Consider the following 15,813-nt stretch of genomic DNA (forward strand, 5'->3'; position numbering starts at 1 on the left):
AAATGATATCGATTTAGTTTTGCAATTCAAGTGAATTTAGTAGCTGCTGAAAGCTGATGGATTGATAGCCCTGGAGACTGAGAGCCTCTGGTGGGACCAGATCCTGACATTCTTATGCATGGGTGAAATTCATCCCTGCAAGGAGTGCCTGAGTACCACTTCAGCCCCACCTATGCCCTACTCTGAGCATTTATGTGATGTATGGCCTAGATGGTGCCTCTCTGCATGGGGCGAATTGCACCCTCTTTGAATAATCCCACTGATGTCAATACTGGACTAGACCCTTGAACCACAGCATAGGTACAACATGGGCAGTGATAGTGCAAAGCATTTCAGATTCACTTCTACTGCCAGTGAGACTCTATGCCATGCTCTCGGTGTGAAGGAGGAGTTCAGTTTCCAAATGGACACTTTATTTTTGGTCTTTCTGATGGGTATATGAGAGAGGCTCTAGATCCCAGTCCCCTGAGTCAGCTAGTTCTTCTCACACTGACTGTCCATAAAGCTGTCTGAACAAGGTTTGCACAGATATTTTCCTGCACAAAAATGCAGTTTCAATAAACCGGAAATGTTCTACAGGAACCTGTTGAGTTTGACTACGTTTCTATTTTCCAATCGGGGAATCAAAATAATTTTGAATGAATATTTCAAAACCACAATGGCATTTTTGTTTCCAGCTTTTGTTTCAAAACAAAATGTAAAGATCTTTTTGATACCTCAAATTATTTCTTTTTGATCATTTTTCATCAAATCTTTTTGAAACTTTTCATTTCATGATATTTTTCGATATTTTGACTTTTGCTTCCATTTGGAAGGGGAAATAATGGTGAAATGTCAAAATTCCTCCAAATATTTCTTTACCATCATCGCAGAAATGCTATGAAAGTCTAACAGACAGAAGCTACTAACTCAAAAAGCGAATTAGGTTTCTTGATGGCATTGGCTACTGTTGCTGGGAGTGGCATAAGCAGCACCCTAATCATTTAACTGGGATTCTGTGGGCCAGGCTCTATTATCAATTATCCATGGGCTATTTATGGGGGTCTGTCTTCTGGACTATTAGCTTCAATAGCTGACATGCTCCTAAATCTTTCTGCCAGGATCGAATCAGAATGTAGGCATGAGAAAATTTATAACTGCCTGTGGTTTACCATAAATATTCTGTGAGTCAGTGAAAATGGGGACATGCTGCTAAAAACTATAGTTGACTTTAAACAGCACCCTCTCTCGAGAGTCAAACCTGTGAGTTGACAAAAGGCTGTCTGTGATAGATTGATGTTCTGCTTATTGCAAATGTCTCAGAGGGTAAGTACTTTTGCTTGCTGTTTGTTTAAGGAACATGGTTGTGATCGGTTGGAAGCTGGTCACAAGTGTGCATTCCCCCTCAACCATGGGCGACCAGTTAGATGAATCATGGTGCATGCGGTCTCAGTGGATGCTTTCCAACACTGATCTACCATTGGCTCTTTTCTTCTCCAAACACCGGCTAAAGGTTATCAAGCCAGATTTAGGGCCTGATTCGCATTTTCATCAAGACCCCTTTATACCACTTGGCCTGGATGTGAGAGTTTATTCCAGGGGAGATTTGAAAGGTACACATGGGAGTTAGGTACCCAGGAATCAAGCTTCAGGATCATGGATGGAGCAGATTGCAAAGAAAGAAATCTTGGTGAGAGTTGTTGGGGCAAAGGGCTTTTAAAAACTTTGCGAGAAGTCAAACTGGATGTGAGAGGGACAGAAATGAAAGAGACAGACATGCACATCATGCTTTTCTTCCTCCATTGTAGAGGCAATACCTGTGGTAGCTACTGCATTTATGGGCTGAGAACGTCGTCCACTGATAAGTCCATAGAGTTCAATGTCATACTTAGTACCCTCTTTCAGCCCTGTTATATCTTGAGTGCGTTCATGGCCTGGCACTATTAGTTCCCGTGGGTCAGACTGCCTGTCGGTATCCCTGATTTTAAGAACAAAGCTGTCAAAGACCCCATCATCTGCGGTCCAAGACAGACGGAAGCCATCTGGGGTAGCATCTGAAACTAGAAGGTTGTCGACCTCGGGTTCTGCTTCTAAAAAAAGGAGAAAATAGCAGTAGGAAGAAGAAATTAGATTCACCCCCCCCACACACACACCAGTTCATAGTGACCTGCTCTAGGTCGGGTCAGAGCACGCTGCAAAAATCCAGCCACAGTTTAAAGAAATTGGAACAATCTGCTAGCTATAAAAAAGAAAAAAAAACCTTTGGATATTCAAGAGTTATACAGGTACTGTACATGATATATGTGTGTGTGCGTATAGGAGTGCCCAACTTTTACAATACCCCAAAGCAGAACAAATATCTGGATACAGGCCATTTGCCCCGGTCATGCAATACTGAAGATGCTAATAGTAAAAGTGATGTTTATTTGTTCTCTGGCTTCCACTAGAATTACCCATCCTTTGTGAGACCTTTATGACAAATAAAAACAAGCCATTGTTAATAATCTGCAGCTGTGCCTATACCATTGCTTGCTTCTCCCGCTCTGATAGGAGCACTGTAGAGGAGTCACTAAAAAGTTCCTTCATTCCTAACAATTATTGCATGTGGTTCTGGACTTCTTGATGCTTCTGATCTAGACTACAGTGTCCACTTTTCCTTTGGAATCAATGCTGAAGCAGCAAGGGGAAATCAAGAAAATCTATATCCACAATACTGCACACTTAAGTCCAAAGAGGTTTATCTAACACCCCTAGTAGAGGAATCCACCTAAGAGGATTCCAGCAGTTAACTAAGATGGTTTCTCACTATTATTGTGGTTATCTGCCTCATAGGGTACTCTAGGCATCACTAGCTGTAGCAATGCTACCAGAATAGTAACTGTTTAACAGTATCTCCAATGCGGTTGTATTTTTCACAATAAAAGGTCCATATTTATTTTCTCCCCAACGTTCAGCCATATAACTCCGGCTTTGCTGGTGCATGGAATGAGCAAATCCTGTGGCTGAGACTTGGTGAAAAGAAGCAATAATTGTTCAATAAGGCCAAAATGCAGCTGGAAAAACTCAGCTACGATGAGAATTAGAACACGGGCAATGCTTTGTTAAGAGATGCCCAACCCTATTGGTTGTAATGATCCTCTTGTTTATTTTCTGTGTGAGATTGGCATGGAGAATGAAGGGGAGGAGTCCATGGGCAGGAAGCCCAGCATGACTTTCCGGAATGGTCCTGTTGCATAGACAATTGAAGAATATTGAGGTACCTGATGGCTTATAACATAGTGAATTCGTCTGGTCTCCTTTCTCCAGCTAAGGATTCTTTCAGGGAGCAATTTGAACAATTTACCCCTCCACCCTGTTCCACTCTTCTCCACTGGACCCCACAGAGACAGAACATAAAGAGAATACCAAGAAACGTAGAAATGGGATCACATTAGTGAACCTCTCGATCATGATGATGTATGTGTAGCCATGATGAAAAAGGATATGCAAAAGCCATGGTTTGTTTTGCAAATGGATTGCACACAACATCTTCCAGGTGAAAAGAGAAGCATGAAAGAGAGGACGGAAAAGAACAATTTGCCCACGATAATATACCTGTAACAGCCATAGTGCTTAGGGGCTTTGTTTGGCGCCCCTTGGCAAAACCATAAAGCATAACCTCATAGCCAATGCCAGTAATAAGGCCTTTAAGTTCCAGTTGCCGCTGGGCTCCTGTAAGGAGGAACTCCTGTGGGTCCAGCAGCTTGCCAGAATCCACCACGATTACTAGAAAGTTGTCAAAGGCATTCTCTGATGCCATCCAGGACACCGTGAACCCATAAGGATTAATGTCAGAGACAGTTAGGTTTTCCAGTGGGGGCATGGACTCTAAAAGAAGGGAAGGTGCAAAAAAACAAAAAAGAAAAGAAGCAAAAAAACATTGCAAGTTAGACAGTGTCACAGCTTCCAGCAAACATCAATCACAAGTTTCCCCCGAAAAACACAAGATTTAATGGAAATGCATGGCCACTACAGCAAGGCTGAGATATTCAAAGGAACCTAAAGAAATTAGATGTTCAATTCTCACTGCATGCCAATGGGATTTGGGTGCCTACTTCCTGTAGGTCCCTTTGAAAATCCCCAACCCTGATACTTAAACAAATTTCTTCAATTTCACATGCACACAGAATCAGTTGTGAATAATAGAGGTTTACGATGATTTGAACAACACATCTATTTCTGTCCTCCCCTCTCCATCACCATTGCTTTAGGGACAAGTCTCAATTTTGACATATCTCATGACTTCACACCAGTATCGCCTGTTTTTCTTTCCAATGGTTGACCCAGTGGAACCAGGGCTTAAACCAACATGGGTCACTGCAAACGTAAGATCTAAACAACTGAAGGATTTTTTTCTTTGAGAGATTGTGCTAGCAACAGCTAATGACAGCAGATAATGGCTGAAGATCAGACTGGCCAAAAATCTTAATAGCCAACCATTCCTCCCCTCTCTCCCCTTTAACTGATATGTTGACAACTTAAAGAGATTCCAATACAGAATGCTTATTCTGGTAGTTTTCAGACCAAAAAAGACACTAGTTTAAGTTCAGAGGCATAGGGACATTGGTTCAAAAAAGGTCAATTTCCATTTCGGCTCTAAAATAAGTGGCCAGGCTTTCAAAAGAGCCCAGCCTGTTGAGCTCATCTGAATATCTGGTCCTAGATGTCACAGGTCTAGCCCTGATTGTGGGTGCTCAGCCCTTGGCAATCCGATCCTAAGCTTTTTTAAAAATCTGGCTTTGCTCTCTCATATGGCCCACTCATGGAATCTTGCAATCCTTCCTCAACATGATCACTTACTACAGTGGAAGTTTATCCCTAGTAAGAGTTGAGTGGATTTGGTCCTTGACTTCCTTCCTTCCCACCCACCCACCCACCCCAAAATAACCCCGCCTGCATTTCAGTATGTGTGACTACAGAAAGAGCATTGAACAGTAGAGATGGGCCCAAACCAGAAGCATGGATCTGAAACACACAACTCAGGCATCTGAGAAAGCTTTTGAGCTGAATTCTACAGCGTAGGCCATGTCTACACTTGGAGGTCGGAGTGTGATTCCCAGCTCGCACAGACATACTTGTGCGATTTCGCATCGAGCAAGCACACTAAAAATAGTAGCGTGGTTATGGTAATGTGGGTGTGGTAATGCAAGTAGCAGCAAGTGGCAGCACAGGCTTTGCTTCGAGTACAAACCTACCTGTAGCCCACAGGTAAGAACTAGAGGTGGCCAGCCCATACTGCTGCTCGCTGCTATCCATGCTATCATGGCTACACTACTATTTCTAGTGTGCTGACTTGATGAGAGAGAGAGCAAGTATGTCTGTATTAACTGGGAACCACACCCCTAGCTCCAGCTGTAGACATAGCCTTAGTCTGATCCAGGAGCTCAGATATGGACCCCCAACTTCCAAATTCGGGAAAGTTCAGGGTTTTGATCAGAATCAGAACTTCTAGGCTTGAGCCCATCTCTACGAAAAAGTCACATGGCTCTTCGAAAACTAGGCATGAACAGTGAAGTATTTTTTACTATTATCAAGGGAAGGACCTGAGAACCAACTTTGGGATGCCCCGTGGCCTTCTTGTAGGAACTCAGACATTATTTCCCTCGTTCTCCCATCCATAGTATTAAGCCATTTAAAATATATAAGTCCTTGAGCTTTGATGGCTGCATAGCGATGTACCAAAGGCTTTGTTAGAATTTGATGCATGATGTGGGCAGATCAGGTGCCATCTCTTACCAAGGCTTTAGGCCTCAGCCAAGCATTGACAAATTCAATGCTGGAAACCAGTCTGTTTTACCTGTGCGTTAATATGGTTTAGATGGGTATTGGCATTATAACGTGTTTAGACTTTATGAAATGCTTGTAAATTGCTGCATGCACTAATCTCACTTACAATTTCTTTATCACATGATATAAGTTAATAATTAAGTGTTTGCTGTGTAACTATAAAAAAATGTTTGCTCTGAAACTGTGAACCCAACCAGGAGGGTTCATTTCCTGTCCATCAGGAAGGCCTAAATGGGATGATTTAGTTGGGGATTGGTCCTGCTTTGAGCAGGGTGTTGGACTAGATGACATTCCTGAGGTCTCTTCCAACCCTGATATTCTGAGATTCGATCAAAACTAAATGGGCCATCGTAGGACACCACAATACAAAGCCTTTGCTAATTACTCCCCTACACCCCTGAAGAGGCTACCTGCAAAAGGGCTAGTTCCATTCTGGAAGAAGGAACTAAAAATAGCTGACAAGAAAAAAATTCATCTCTTTTGTTGTTTGGACTGGACTCTTTTGTTGTTTGGAGGATGGTGTGGATTGCACTCTCAGCAAATTTGCGGATGATACTAAACTGGGAGGAGTGGTAGATACGCTGGAGGGGAGGGATAGGATACAGAAGGACCTAGACAAATTGGAGGATTGGGCCAAAAGAAATCTAATGAGGTTCAATAAGGATAAGTGCAGGGTCCTGCACTTAGGATGGAAGAATCCAATGCACCGCTACAGACTAGGGACCAAATGGCTCGGCAGCAGTTCTGCGGAAAAGGACCTAGGGGTGACAGTGGACGAGAAGCTGGATATGAGTCAGCAGTGTGCCCTTGTTGCCAAGAAGGCCAATGGCATTTTGGGATGTATAAGTAGGGGCATAGCGAGCAGATCGAGGGACGTGATCGTTCCCCTCTATTCGACACTGGTGAGGCCTCATCTGGAGTACTGTGTCCAGTTTTGGGCCCCACACTACAAGAAGGATGTGGATAAATTGGAAAGAGTACAGCGAAGGGCAACAAAAATGATTAGGGGTCTAGAGCACATGACTTATGAGGAGAGGCTGAGGGAGCTGGGATTGTTTAGTCTGCAGAAGAGAAGAATGAGGGGGGATTTGATAGCTGCTTTCAACTACCTGAAAGGGGGTTTCAAAAAGGATGGCTCTAGACTGTTCTCAATGGTAGCAGATGACAGAACGAGGAGTAATGGTCTCAAGTTGCAATGGGGGAGGTTTAGATTGGATATTAGGAAAAACTTTTTCACTAAGAGGGTGGTGAAACACTGGAATGCGTTACCTAGGGAGGTGGTAGAATCTCCTTCCTTAGAGGTTTTTAAGGTCAGGCTTGACAAAGCCCTGGCTAGGATGATTTAACTGGGACTTGGTCCTGCTTTGAGCAGGGGGTTGGACTAGATGACCTTCTGGGGTCCCTTCCAACCCTGATATTCTATGATTCTATGATTCTATGACTCTCACAGGACACAAAAGAGAAGCAGAGGTCCCCAGGGTCAAACTGGGTTAGTCCTAAAAGACATTCAGAGCTGAGAGATTACTACAACTGTGTCACCTTCTGAAACCATAGACTGTAACTCATTTGTGTGCATATGTTTGCCTGCTTTAACCTTGCATAATGACAGGTTTCAGAGTAGCAGCTGTGTTAGTCTGTATCTGCAAAAAGAAAAGGAGTACTTGTGGCATCTTAGAGACTAACACATTTATTTGAGCATAGGCTTTCATGAGTTATTGCTCACTTCATGCATCCGATGAAGTGAGCTGTAGCTCACAAAAGCTTATGCACAAATAAATTTGTTAGTCTCTAAGGTGCCACAAGTACTCCTTTTCTTTTTGCTTTAACCTTGTAATAACTCCTTCATTTCTTTTCTTTGTTAATAAATCCTTAGATAGTTGACTATAGGATTGGCTACAAGTGTTGTCTTTGGTGTTAGATCTAAGGTACAAATTGACCTAGGATAAGTGACTGGTCCTTTGGGAATGGGAGTAACCTGAATATTTTGTGATCTAAGGTGTATAGTAACCAAATATCACCCAGTCCAGCTTGCCTGGGTGGCAAAATAGACTGGAATGCCCAAGGGGACTGCCTGTGACTCCATGGTAAGACTGTTACTGTAGTTAGGAGTTCATACTTTTACTGAGTCGGTGAAATCTAAGCATAGAACATACAAGCAGTTTGGGGTCTCTGCCCTGCTTCTTGACACTCTGGCACTCATGGTCATGGTGCAGACAGCATGACAGAGTGGTTTAAGGGAATTACACTAATCTCCTACTGAGCATCCCCAAGATATACTGGATTCAACCCCTCATGGGTTTGCTTTGTTGGAACCTTGATAAATAAATAAAGGATCTGAAACATTTAAATTATTTTCTAGAAACAGGTTTACATGAACTACAGGCAGGCAAGAATTTGTTGGCTTGCAGGAAGCATAGCATGCTTACCTAGATCTGAGAAACTTGCCTTCAAATATAGCAATGCTACATTTGCTATTGGGAAGCATCTGTACTTTGGAGAAGCAAAGAACAGGACTGGAGAAGGCAAACACTGGTTCATTTGTAAGGCGCTACCATCAGGGAGGGAGGTCACAGTCAGCATCCTTGGGACTTCAGTGAAGTGCTTGTACAGACTGCCTTATGTAAGGGAGGCTACCCTAGCATAGTGCCTCTGCAGATGGCGTTACCTCTGTGTATTACTGGAGTGAGGAGGAAAAGAAAAGCTAATGAGACATGAGCTTCTGGATGCATGCACATGCAGGACGGCTGTTTGGTCGAGGCAAAGTATACAAAGAATGGAGAGACTCTGTAGTGACACCCTCTGTTATTGTGATATGATGTGCAATGAATGCTTTGTCTTCAAGGAGTATAAATGGACTGCAGGCAGCACTATCATTCATGCATGGCTGCCAGGTTATTATATTAGATCTGATCTGAGTAAAGAGTGAAACAGCAACAGAAATGGGCTGAATCTTGACATCCTCTCTTACTGCCACATGTAGAGGTTCAAATAGGCACAAGGGTGCCCGAAGTCTTGGCCCTTTCAATTGCCACGTGTCATGCAGAAAGGAGATGCCCATCTCACAGATGATTAATGTTAATCAGTGGAACTGACCCAGGAGGACAGGTGGAATTTTAAAGGCCAGGGCTGCTCTAAATATCTAAGAGTTGAAATGAGGCCTAGAAGGCATTCAGGTTAGATAAATGAGCCCATGAAGTTAACCTTATTTTTTCAAAGCTCAGTAAGGGAGGTTAATTGCAGCTGAAGTTAGGAGTAAAGATTGGATGGGTTCTTAATTCATCTGAAACTGTTCTCCCCTCCCTCACCCTAAAACTGGATGATCTCTTTAAGTGTCAACATTACTCAGTTTCACAGAGAAACAACTGCCACAGTTCTCTCCTTTCCTGCACATTAATCAATGTTGTACTTTTTTTTTTCTTTTTTACAAAAAACAAACACACAAAGCAGCAGCTTTTAAATGGGTACCTGTCATCACAAAAGCAGTGAGGGGCTCTGTGTGGACCCCTGCATTGGTGGTGCCCTGAATGTTAATATCATAGCCAGTGTAATCTGCCAGGCCTGAGATGTGAGCGCTGCGGGCCCCTCCTGACACCGTAAGCTCCTGCGGTGCGTGAGTTGCATAGGAATCTCTAACATTTATAACAAACTTTGCAAAAGGCCCATCTCTCGCAGTCCATGAGAGGTTGAAGCTGTCGGGGGTAACGTTTGTGAGTGTGAGCGTGCCCAGCTGTGGCTTGGCCTCTGAAGGAAAAGGAACACAGGTGAAGAGAAAGCATTACTTAGAGCAGGGCAGTGCTTAGAAGCAGGAGAGAGTTATGGCTATTTAAGGGTATAGAGCAACATAGCCAGCCTTTATCATCTGCTGAGCAATGGCTGAAGAAATAAGGAGCGGGACATTACAAATAGCCATTGATAAGGGCTTTCAGTTTAACCTCTTGCAGGTGTTTATTAGTTTTAATTTTTTCTTGCTCTTTTTTGTTTACTGGTAAATAGATTCATTTGTCTGGCCTAACTGTTGGCCTGATATGCAGGGGTGCTAAGCACACACAATTCCTCATGAAGTTCAAGGGAACTGCAGATGCTAAGCACCTCTGAAAATTAGACTCTCAACGACTGCACAGATCTGAACCAAGACTTTACTTTTGCACAAGGCCAGCTCTCTAAGGTATGGCACACTTCAGGTTAAAGTGCTTTACTAAGAAGGTCAGGATCATTATCTTCACTGTCCAGATGGGAGAACTGAGGCACAAATGAGTGAAGTGATTTGCCCAAGCTCATACAGCAGGCCAGTGGCAGCACCCTATCCACTAGGTCACACTGTGGATCAGTGAATGGAGGACACAAGATCACTGCAACCCCCTTTTTCAGGCCTTTATAATTCTTCTTAGGGAAAAATATTCCCCTTTGGGATAAATTTCATTCTCATCCTCAAAGGAATAACTTTGGAAATTGGAGCCAAATCCATCCAGCTTTCACATAATTCAACAATGAGGAGTCTATTTAAGTCCCATTTGTTAAAATGTTTAGGGGACATGAAAGTATTGGTTAAATGGAGTCAGCGATATTCAGGGGGAATTATTGGTTAAATGACTCACGTTGGGGGACATAATCATAACAACAGAACAATTAAAGAACAGAGAGAGACCTATAATTAATTGACATATGAACTGACGCAAGTTACCGCAATTTACCCACCCAAGACTTAGATTAAATGGGCCGGGAGTGTTTGTTCCCTATCCACGCTGCTGCCTTGGTCTAGTCCAGGAGCAGGGACATCTCGGTGACCACAATTAAGGATGCATGCTGGGACTGTCATCATGCTGCCATCTAGTGACCAGCAGAGCCAGCATGGTCAGTAATAAGGTTGTCATGGCGCGAGCTCTATGCCTGGGGAGATGGCGGAGGAGATCAAAAAGAATTCAAGATGCAAACATACATAAGGGAGAATGTGGTGAAACCAGGCACGGCACTGTCAGTCCTGCATGCAGGTTGTAGAGAACAATCCTTTCCACCCTGAACCCGAAACGGGCACATTCCTTCACATGCCATTCGCACCAAGTTCAGGCAGGCCCACGACATGGCATCCAGATTTCAAAGGTTACTACATGCAACACAAGTTGAAAATCTCTCTCCAGGCAAGGCTTAGTGAGTTCCCAACATCCTGTAGTCTCCACCAGCGTTGGAAAGGTTCTGGCATCCACCGGAAGGCACTGTGGTGCCCATTCCCTTACAAGACTCACCGGCAACTGTGCAAGTGAGAGAGTACGGGGCCGAACATCAAGAAGGGATGGACTTCCTTTTCAATCCCAGCTCACTGCTGGGGGGGGATGTGGAAAGATGCCAGGCAGAAAAAACTCTTGGTACCAGCAGTGAATAACTGGACCACACCATGCAGTTCCTGTTGGTCATTTAACATGCTACCCAAAGCATCAGTAAAAGATACAAATGCCATGAGAGACATTTGACCTTTACAAACAAAGAACCAAAATGGCATGCAGTTGCCTTTCTGGTATGACACAGACACAGTGCCCAATTCCGTGATAAGAAAGATCACAGGCAAATGAGAAGAGAGGGTGTGGAATGAACACAAAGAGTGTTCAAAGTCAAATGCAAAGATGTTCCAGAGAATCATCTGGAGCAATTTAGTTATATATACAGAGAGTTTGCAGATAAGTGTATATATAAATAAACCAAAGGTTTACCATTGTGCTTCCTTAATTCTGGGGACACTTTTCAGGCATTTCCAGGATCCCAGAGCAGCTTCTTTCAAAGCAGTCTCGGATTCAGCTTATTCCAACCTGTCCGCATTGTGACCCTTCCTGTAATTTACTAACAAGGGCCATCTAGATGAGGAAAAGTGAGGTCTCTTTGTAGCCACATTCTAGAGCAGTTTGGTGGATAGGAAAAGAAAGAATAGAAAAAGTAAATCTGGAAGGTGAAATACCTGTGGTAACCAGTGCTGTCAAAGTCTGAGCACCTTGGCCATCAACTAGACCATGCAGTTGGACAGTGTAATTAGTGGCAGCTCTTAGGTTGGTGATTACAAAACTCCGTGAGGCCCCTGGCACTGTGTGCACCAGGGAATCCAAAGGCAAGTCAGAGTTTATAACTTCTAAAACAAAGCGATCAAAGGCAGCATCCTGAGCTTCCCATGTGAGGGACACACTGTCTGAGGTAGCGTTTGAGACAGTTAGTTTGCTAAGGAGAGGTTCGTCTACTAGAGGAAGAAAAACAAATGGAAATGTATTGGAATCATTAGAACCAAAAATAAAATCAAATAAAATCAATGTCAGAGGAGTCAGAAATGGAAAAGACCTATTTAATCACATTTTCTGCACCATGACCCCTGTCATCTTAGCCAAAATCTCACCAGGATCCCCCTCCCATTTAGCAGAATGAGATGGGCAGCATGATTTTGGCTCACTGACAATCCTCCTGGGGGTCATGATCCCCAGGCTGAGAAACCCTAATTCATCCCTCTGCCAGGGATACCACTCCCCACCTACAAATGTATCTGCTATTGACTTGATCATAGATACTTCATATTATGCTGAACTGCGACTGGCATCCTAAAGTTCCATAGAACTGTCTGTCAATCATGTCAGCAGCATCACTTTGTTACAATTCCTCCGACTTATACGGATTTTAAGATAAAGCAAGGTCTATTCCTTGCAATCTGTGAGGAGATATAACCTGCACTATTTGTATAATCTCTCACCAAGTTAATGTAGGCACCTTGTTTTGAGATAACTTTGTGACCAGATGTCCCGATTTTATAGGGACAGTCATAATTTTGGGGGCTTTTTCTTATATAGGCACCTATTGCCCCACCACCCCCTGTCCTGATTTTTCACACTTGCCCTCTGGTCACCCTAGCAGAGAACCATTTGCATATGAGGTTATATGAATGGAGTCAATATGGGTTGTAAAAGATTACTGCATGTGCTACAGTACCCTCCCTTGAGTAATCCATCTACTTTTGTAATTTGCTGGTTTTCTATTTCTAATTTAATTTTGCGCACATACAACAATAGGATTCCTTCTTTCCTTTGAATGGCTGTGCTACAGAGATCCAAATGTGAAACTTCAGGCTGTTCTAGGTGCTAAGAGTAAAATCCATACTGATGCAGCCATCCAGGCCTGGGCCATGAACCACTTCAGTCCCATGTAAAACCTAATCTGAGGTTTTAAATGGGATTAAATCTTAAATGGGACTAAAATAGGGCATCAGCCTTATATCCTTCCTCTGCCATGGAGTCAATTTCACCCAAACCCCATTCAAAAAGAAGAAAAAGCTTTGCCTATACATCCACCTATTCAAGAGAAATAACCCCCCTAAATGCAATGTAACAGGTATGAACGCATGTTGCAACACTGAGGTGTGCCTAGAGAAGTATTGACTCCATGCTCAGCCCCTGAGCAAACTTGTTGGGGTTCTCTACCAGAAGCTGCCCCTGCTTGGATGGAGCTAAGAGGAAAGAAAGCTGATTATTTCTGTTGTGAATAAGAACATCCCTCATTGCTGTGATGACCTTTCCCTGCACTGGACGGGCGGGTTAAACATAATTTTACAGGTTAAAATAACGCCTTCAGCTCTTCATCAGAAGGCATTGTAGGGTGCGGTAGAGGATTTGGTGCCACATGATTGGCTGGGGAAGGTACGGATGGGGGAAAGGTAAGGTCCTGTAAAGAAGAGTTAGGAGAAAGCTGAGTTAGTATGTGAGGTAGGTTTATATACCTGTAGTAGCTGCAGCACTTATTGCCTTTGTGCGGAAACCACGCATGCTCCCCGAGAGGTAGACAATAAAATCAGTTTTGGGGGAAAGCCCTGAGATATGAGCAGTCCTTAAGTTGCCTGAAATGTTGTACTCCATCGGCTCCTGTAACCTGCTAGAATCAATAATTTCAATGGTAAAGGTCTTGAAGGCCTCATCCGTGGCTGTCCAGGAAAGGTTGAAGCTTTCGGGGGTAATGTTGGAAACTGTTAGTTCACCAACTTCGGGTTCTGCTGCTAAAGAGGAAAACAAAATGAGTGAGAATTAGATGCCCCCTCTGAAGCCGTATGTTCAGAAATGCTGTGCTTGCATCTACAGCTACCAGTGTTCTACGTTGAACAGAGAAATGGAGGGTTCAAATAACAGGTTGCTACAAGTGGACATGAGCTAAGGGGAAGAATGTCAAAAAGAGAAAGCGTCTAACACTGCTGCATAAATGAAAGCTGTAAGACTGCAATGGTTGTCCATGCTTCTGAGCGCAGCCAAGCATCCTTGAGTATGTCTTCACTGCAGCTGGGACCATGCTCCCCAGCACAGGTAGACAGATACACACTATCTCTACTCAATCTAGTGTGCTAAAAATAGCAGTGTAGCCTGGGTAGCACTGGCAGCTGCCCAGGCTAGCCACCTGAATACCAACCCACCTGGACCCTCTGGGTACCTACTTGGATGGCTAGCCCAAGCCTTCACCTATGCTACCCCCTGCTACTCTGCTATTTTTAGTGTGCTAGCTCACGCCGAGCTAGGACATGTCTGTTTACCATTATTGAGAATCACATTCCCAACTGCAGTATAGATGTACCTGTTGAGGTCTGAGCATGAAAGCAGGTGTGTAAGAACACATCAAGGGCCTTAAAGACCTGGAGAATACACTTCACTGTTTTAAGATAAGCTGAAACTAGATCCATGGCTTGGTCAAGGAAAAAGTGTCGAGTTTCATTTGACCTTTTCCTCTCTCCCTTCCCGATTAAAACACATGAAAGTTGGCATCTAGTCCTGGAGCTTGACCCTAAGTACAAAGCTGTTATAGCTCCCTGGGGCTTCCTTCCCTTCTGCAGACATCCCTGACAGGCCCCCAAAAGGTGCAAAACATTCTGACAATGGAAAATCCCCTGAAAAGAAAAGTCTTGAAAAACCAAGTGGTGAGTGTGACTGAAATAGAAGGGAAAACCCCAGTAGGGTGTCGTCTGCTGTTTCCATTAAACTAACAGAGACAGAGCAATGGCTAAGCCACACTTTGGCAGGACACTGTTGTTATGTCTACATGGCAAGCAGAAATCCGTGGCAGCGAGTCTCAGAGCCCGAGTCTACAGATTTGGGTTTGCTCTACAGTGCTAAAAATAACAGTGTAGCTGTCCAGGCTTGAGTTGGGGTCTATTTTCTTTTTAACCCCCTAAAGATTACTTTCTCCACCTCAAGGAGATTTATGTCCACTGTGACTAGATGATAATCCGATATCAATCCATACTCAGAACTCCGGATGGAAGCTTTTAGTAAAAAGTCAATGGCAGTATACAGCGCAAAGCAAGCAATTCATGTCATAAAAACCACTCTAGCCAAGCCATGTAACGCACCACCGCAACAAGCAAACAGTACATCCTCATTTCTGTAATTCAGTTATAAATTTTCCTAGTTCCTTCTAGTTGCTGGATAAAATGTGCTCAGAGAGAGAGAGCAAACAAGAGTAACTCTGAGCCATCCTCCAAACTAGAGAGAAGTTGCAGCAGGTTACAAAGGACTTTAAGGAAGGGTTCTGTGAATACTGTCTGAAACAGATCATTAGTGAATCTGAAGGAAGAGCCACTGCGTCCCATTAATTATAGTCTTTCTGAGTATCTAAAAGTGGCAGTGGCATGGAACAATCCAAGGAAGGATATATTTGACTTGTTACAGTAGAAGTGCACTGGGTTGCAAGAGATATACTCCTAAGGCATAGCTAAATGAGAGTGGCTGCAATCCATTGCAAGTGCAGAGCAGGTAGTGCAAATAAAAAAAAAATCTGCAAGGTGAAGATGAGGGACAAAATCCAAATTGGAAGGGAAAGAAAATCAAATATCTGACTGGGTAGGTGGAACACGTGGTCTAGGTTCTCTATATGTGAGGGTTAATTATTTAGAGTTTTGTAGATCATTAAAACAATGTTATTTTTTATTTATGAGAGATAGGCCTGAACCAAAACCATGGAACATCTTTGTGGGATGCAAGATCTGGTTATGAATGTGGAGACTAGTGC

At 43.4% G+C, this 15,813-nt stretch overlaps 1 protein-coding gene and 1 long non-coding RNA gene across 22 annotated transcripts in view; one reads left to right on the top strand and one right to left on the bottom strand.

Annotated features, from left to right (window-relative positions):
- The window catches only part of TNC (tenascin C), a 107,324-nt gene that overhangs the window by 18,136 nt on the left and 73,375 nt on the right, over window positions 1-15,813 (bottom strand). For 6 of the 20 annotated variants that reach the window (XM_043499082.1, XM_038374612.2, XM_043499089.1 and 3 more), the window contains 5 exons: window positions 13,544-13,816; window positions 11,750-12,022; window positions 9,271-9,546; window positions 3,574-3,846; window positions 1,797-2,069 (listed from right to left, as the gene is read on the bottom strand). In XM_043499082.1, coding sequence (XP_043355017.1) covers window positions 1,797-2,069; window positions 3,574-3,846; window positions 9,271-9,546; window positions 11,750-12,022; window positions 13,544-13,816 — 1,368 coding nt within the window. The remainder of the gene's footprint in view (window positions 1-1,796; window positions 2,070-3,573; window positions 3,847-9,270; window positions 9,547-11,749; window positions 12,023-13,543; window positions 13,817-15,813) is intronic. The other 14 variants (XM_043499092.1, XM_043499095.1, XM_038374613.2 and 11 more) reach the window with 6 other exon arrangements.
- Window positions 1-15,813, top strand: part of LOC122456936 — a 41,912-nt gene that overhangs the window by 12,176 nt on the left and 13,923 nt on the right. The window lies entirely within an intron of this gene.

The sequence above is a fragment of the Dermochelys coriacea genome, chromosome 16, assembly GCF_009764565.3.
Source record: "Dermochelys coriacea isolate rDerCor1 chromosome 16, rDerCor1.pri.v4, whole genome shotgun sequence".
NCBI classification, from domain to species: Eukaryota; Metazoa; Chordata; order Testudines; family Dermochelyidae; genus Dermochelys; species Dermochelys coriacea.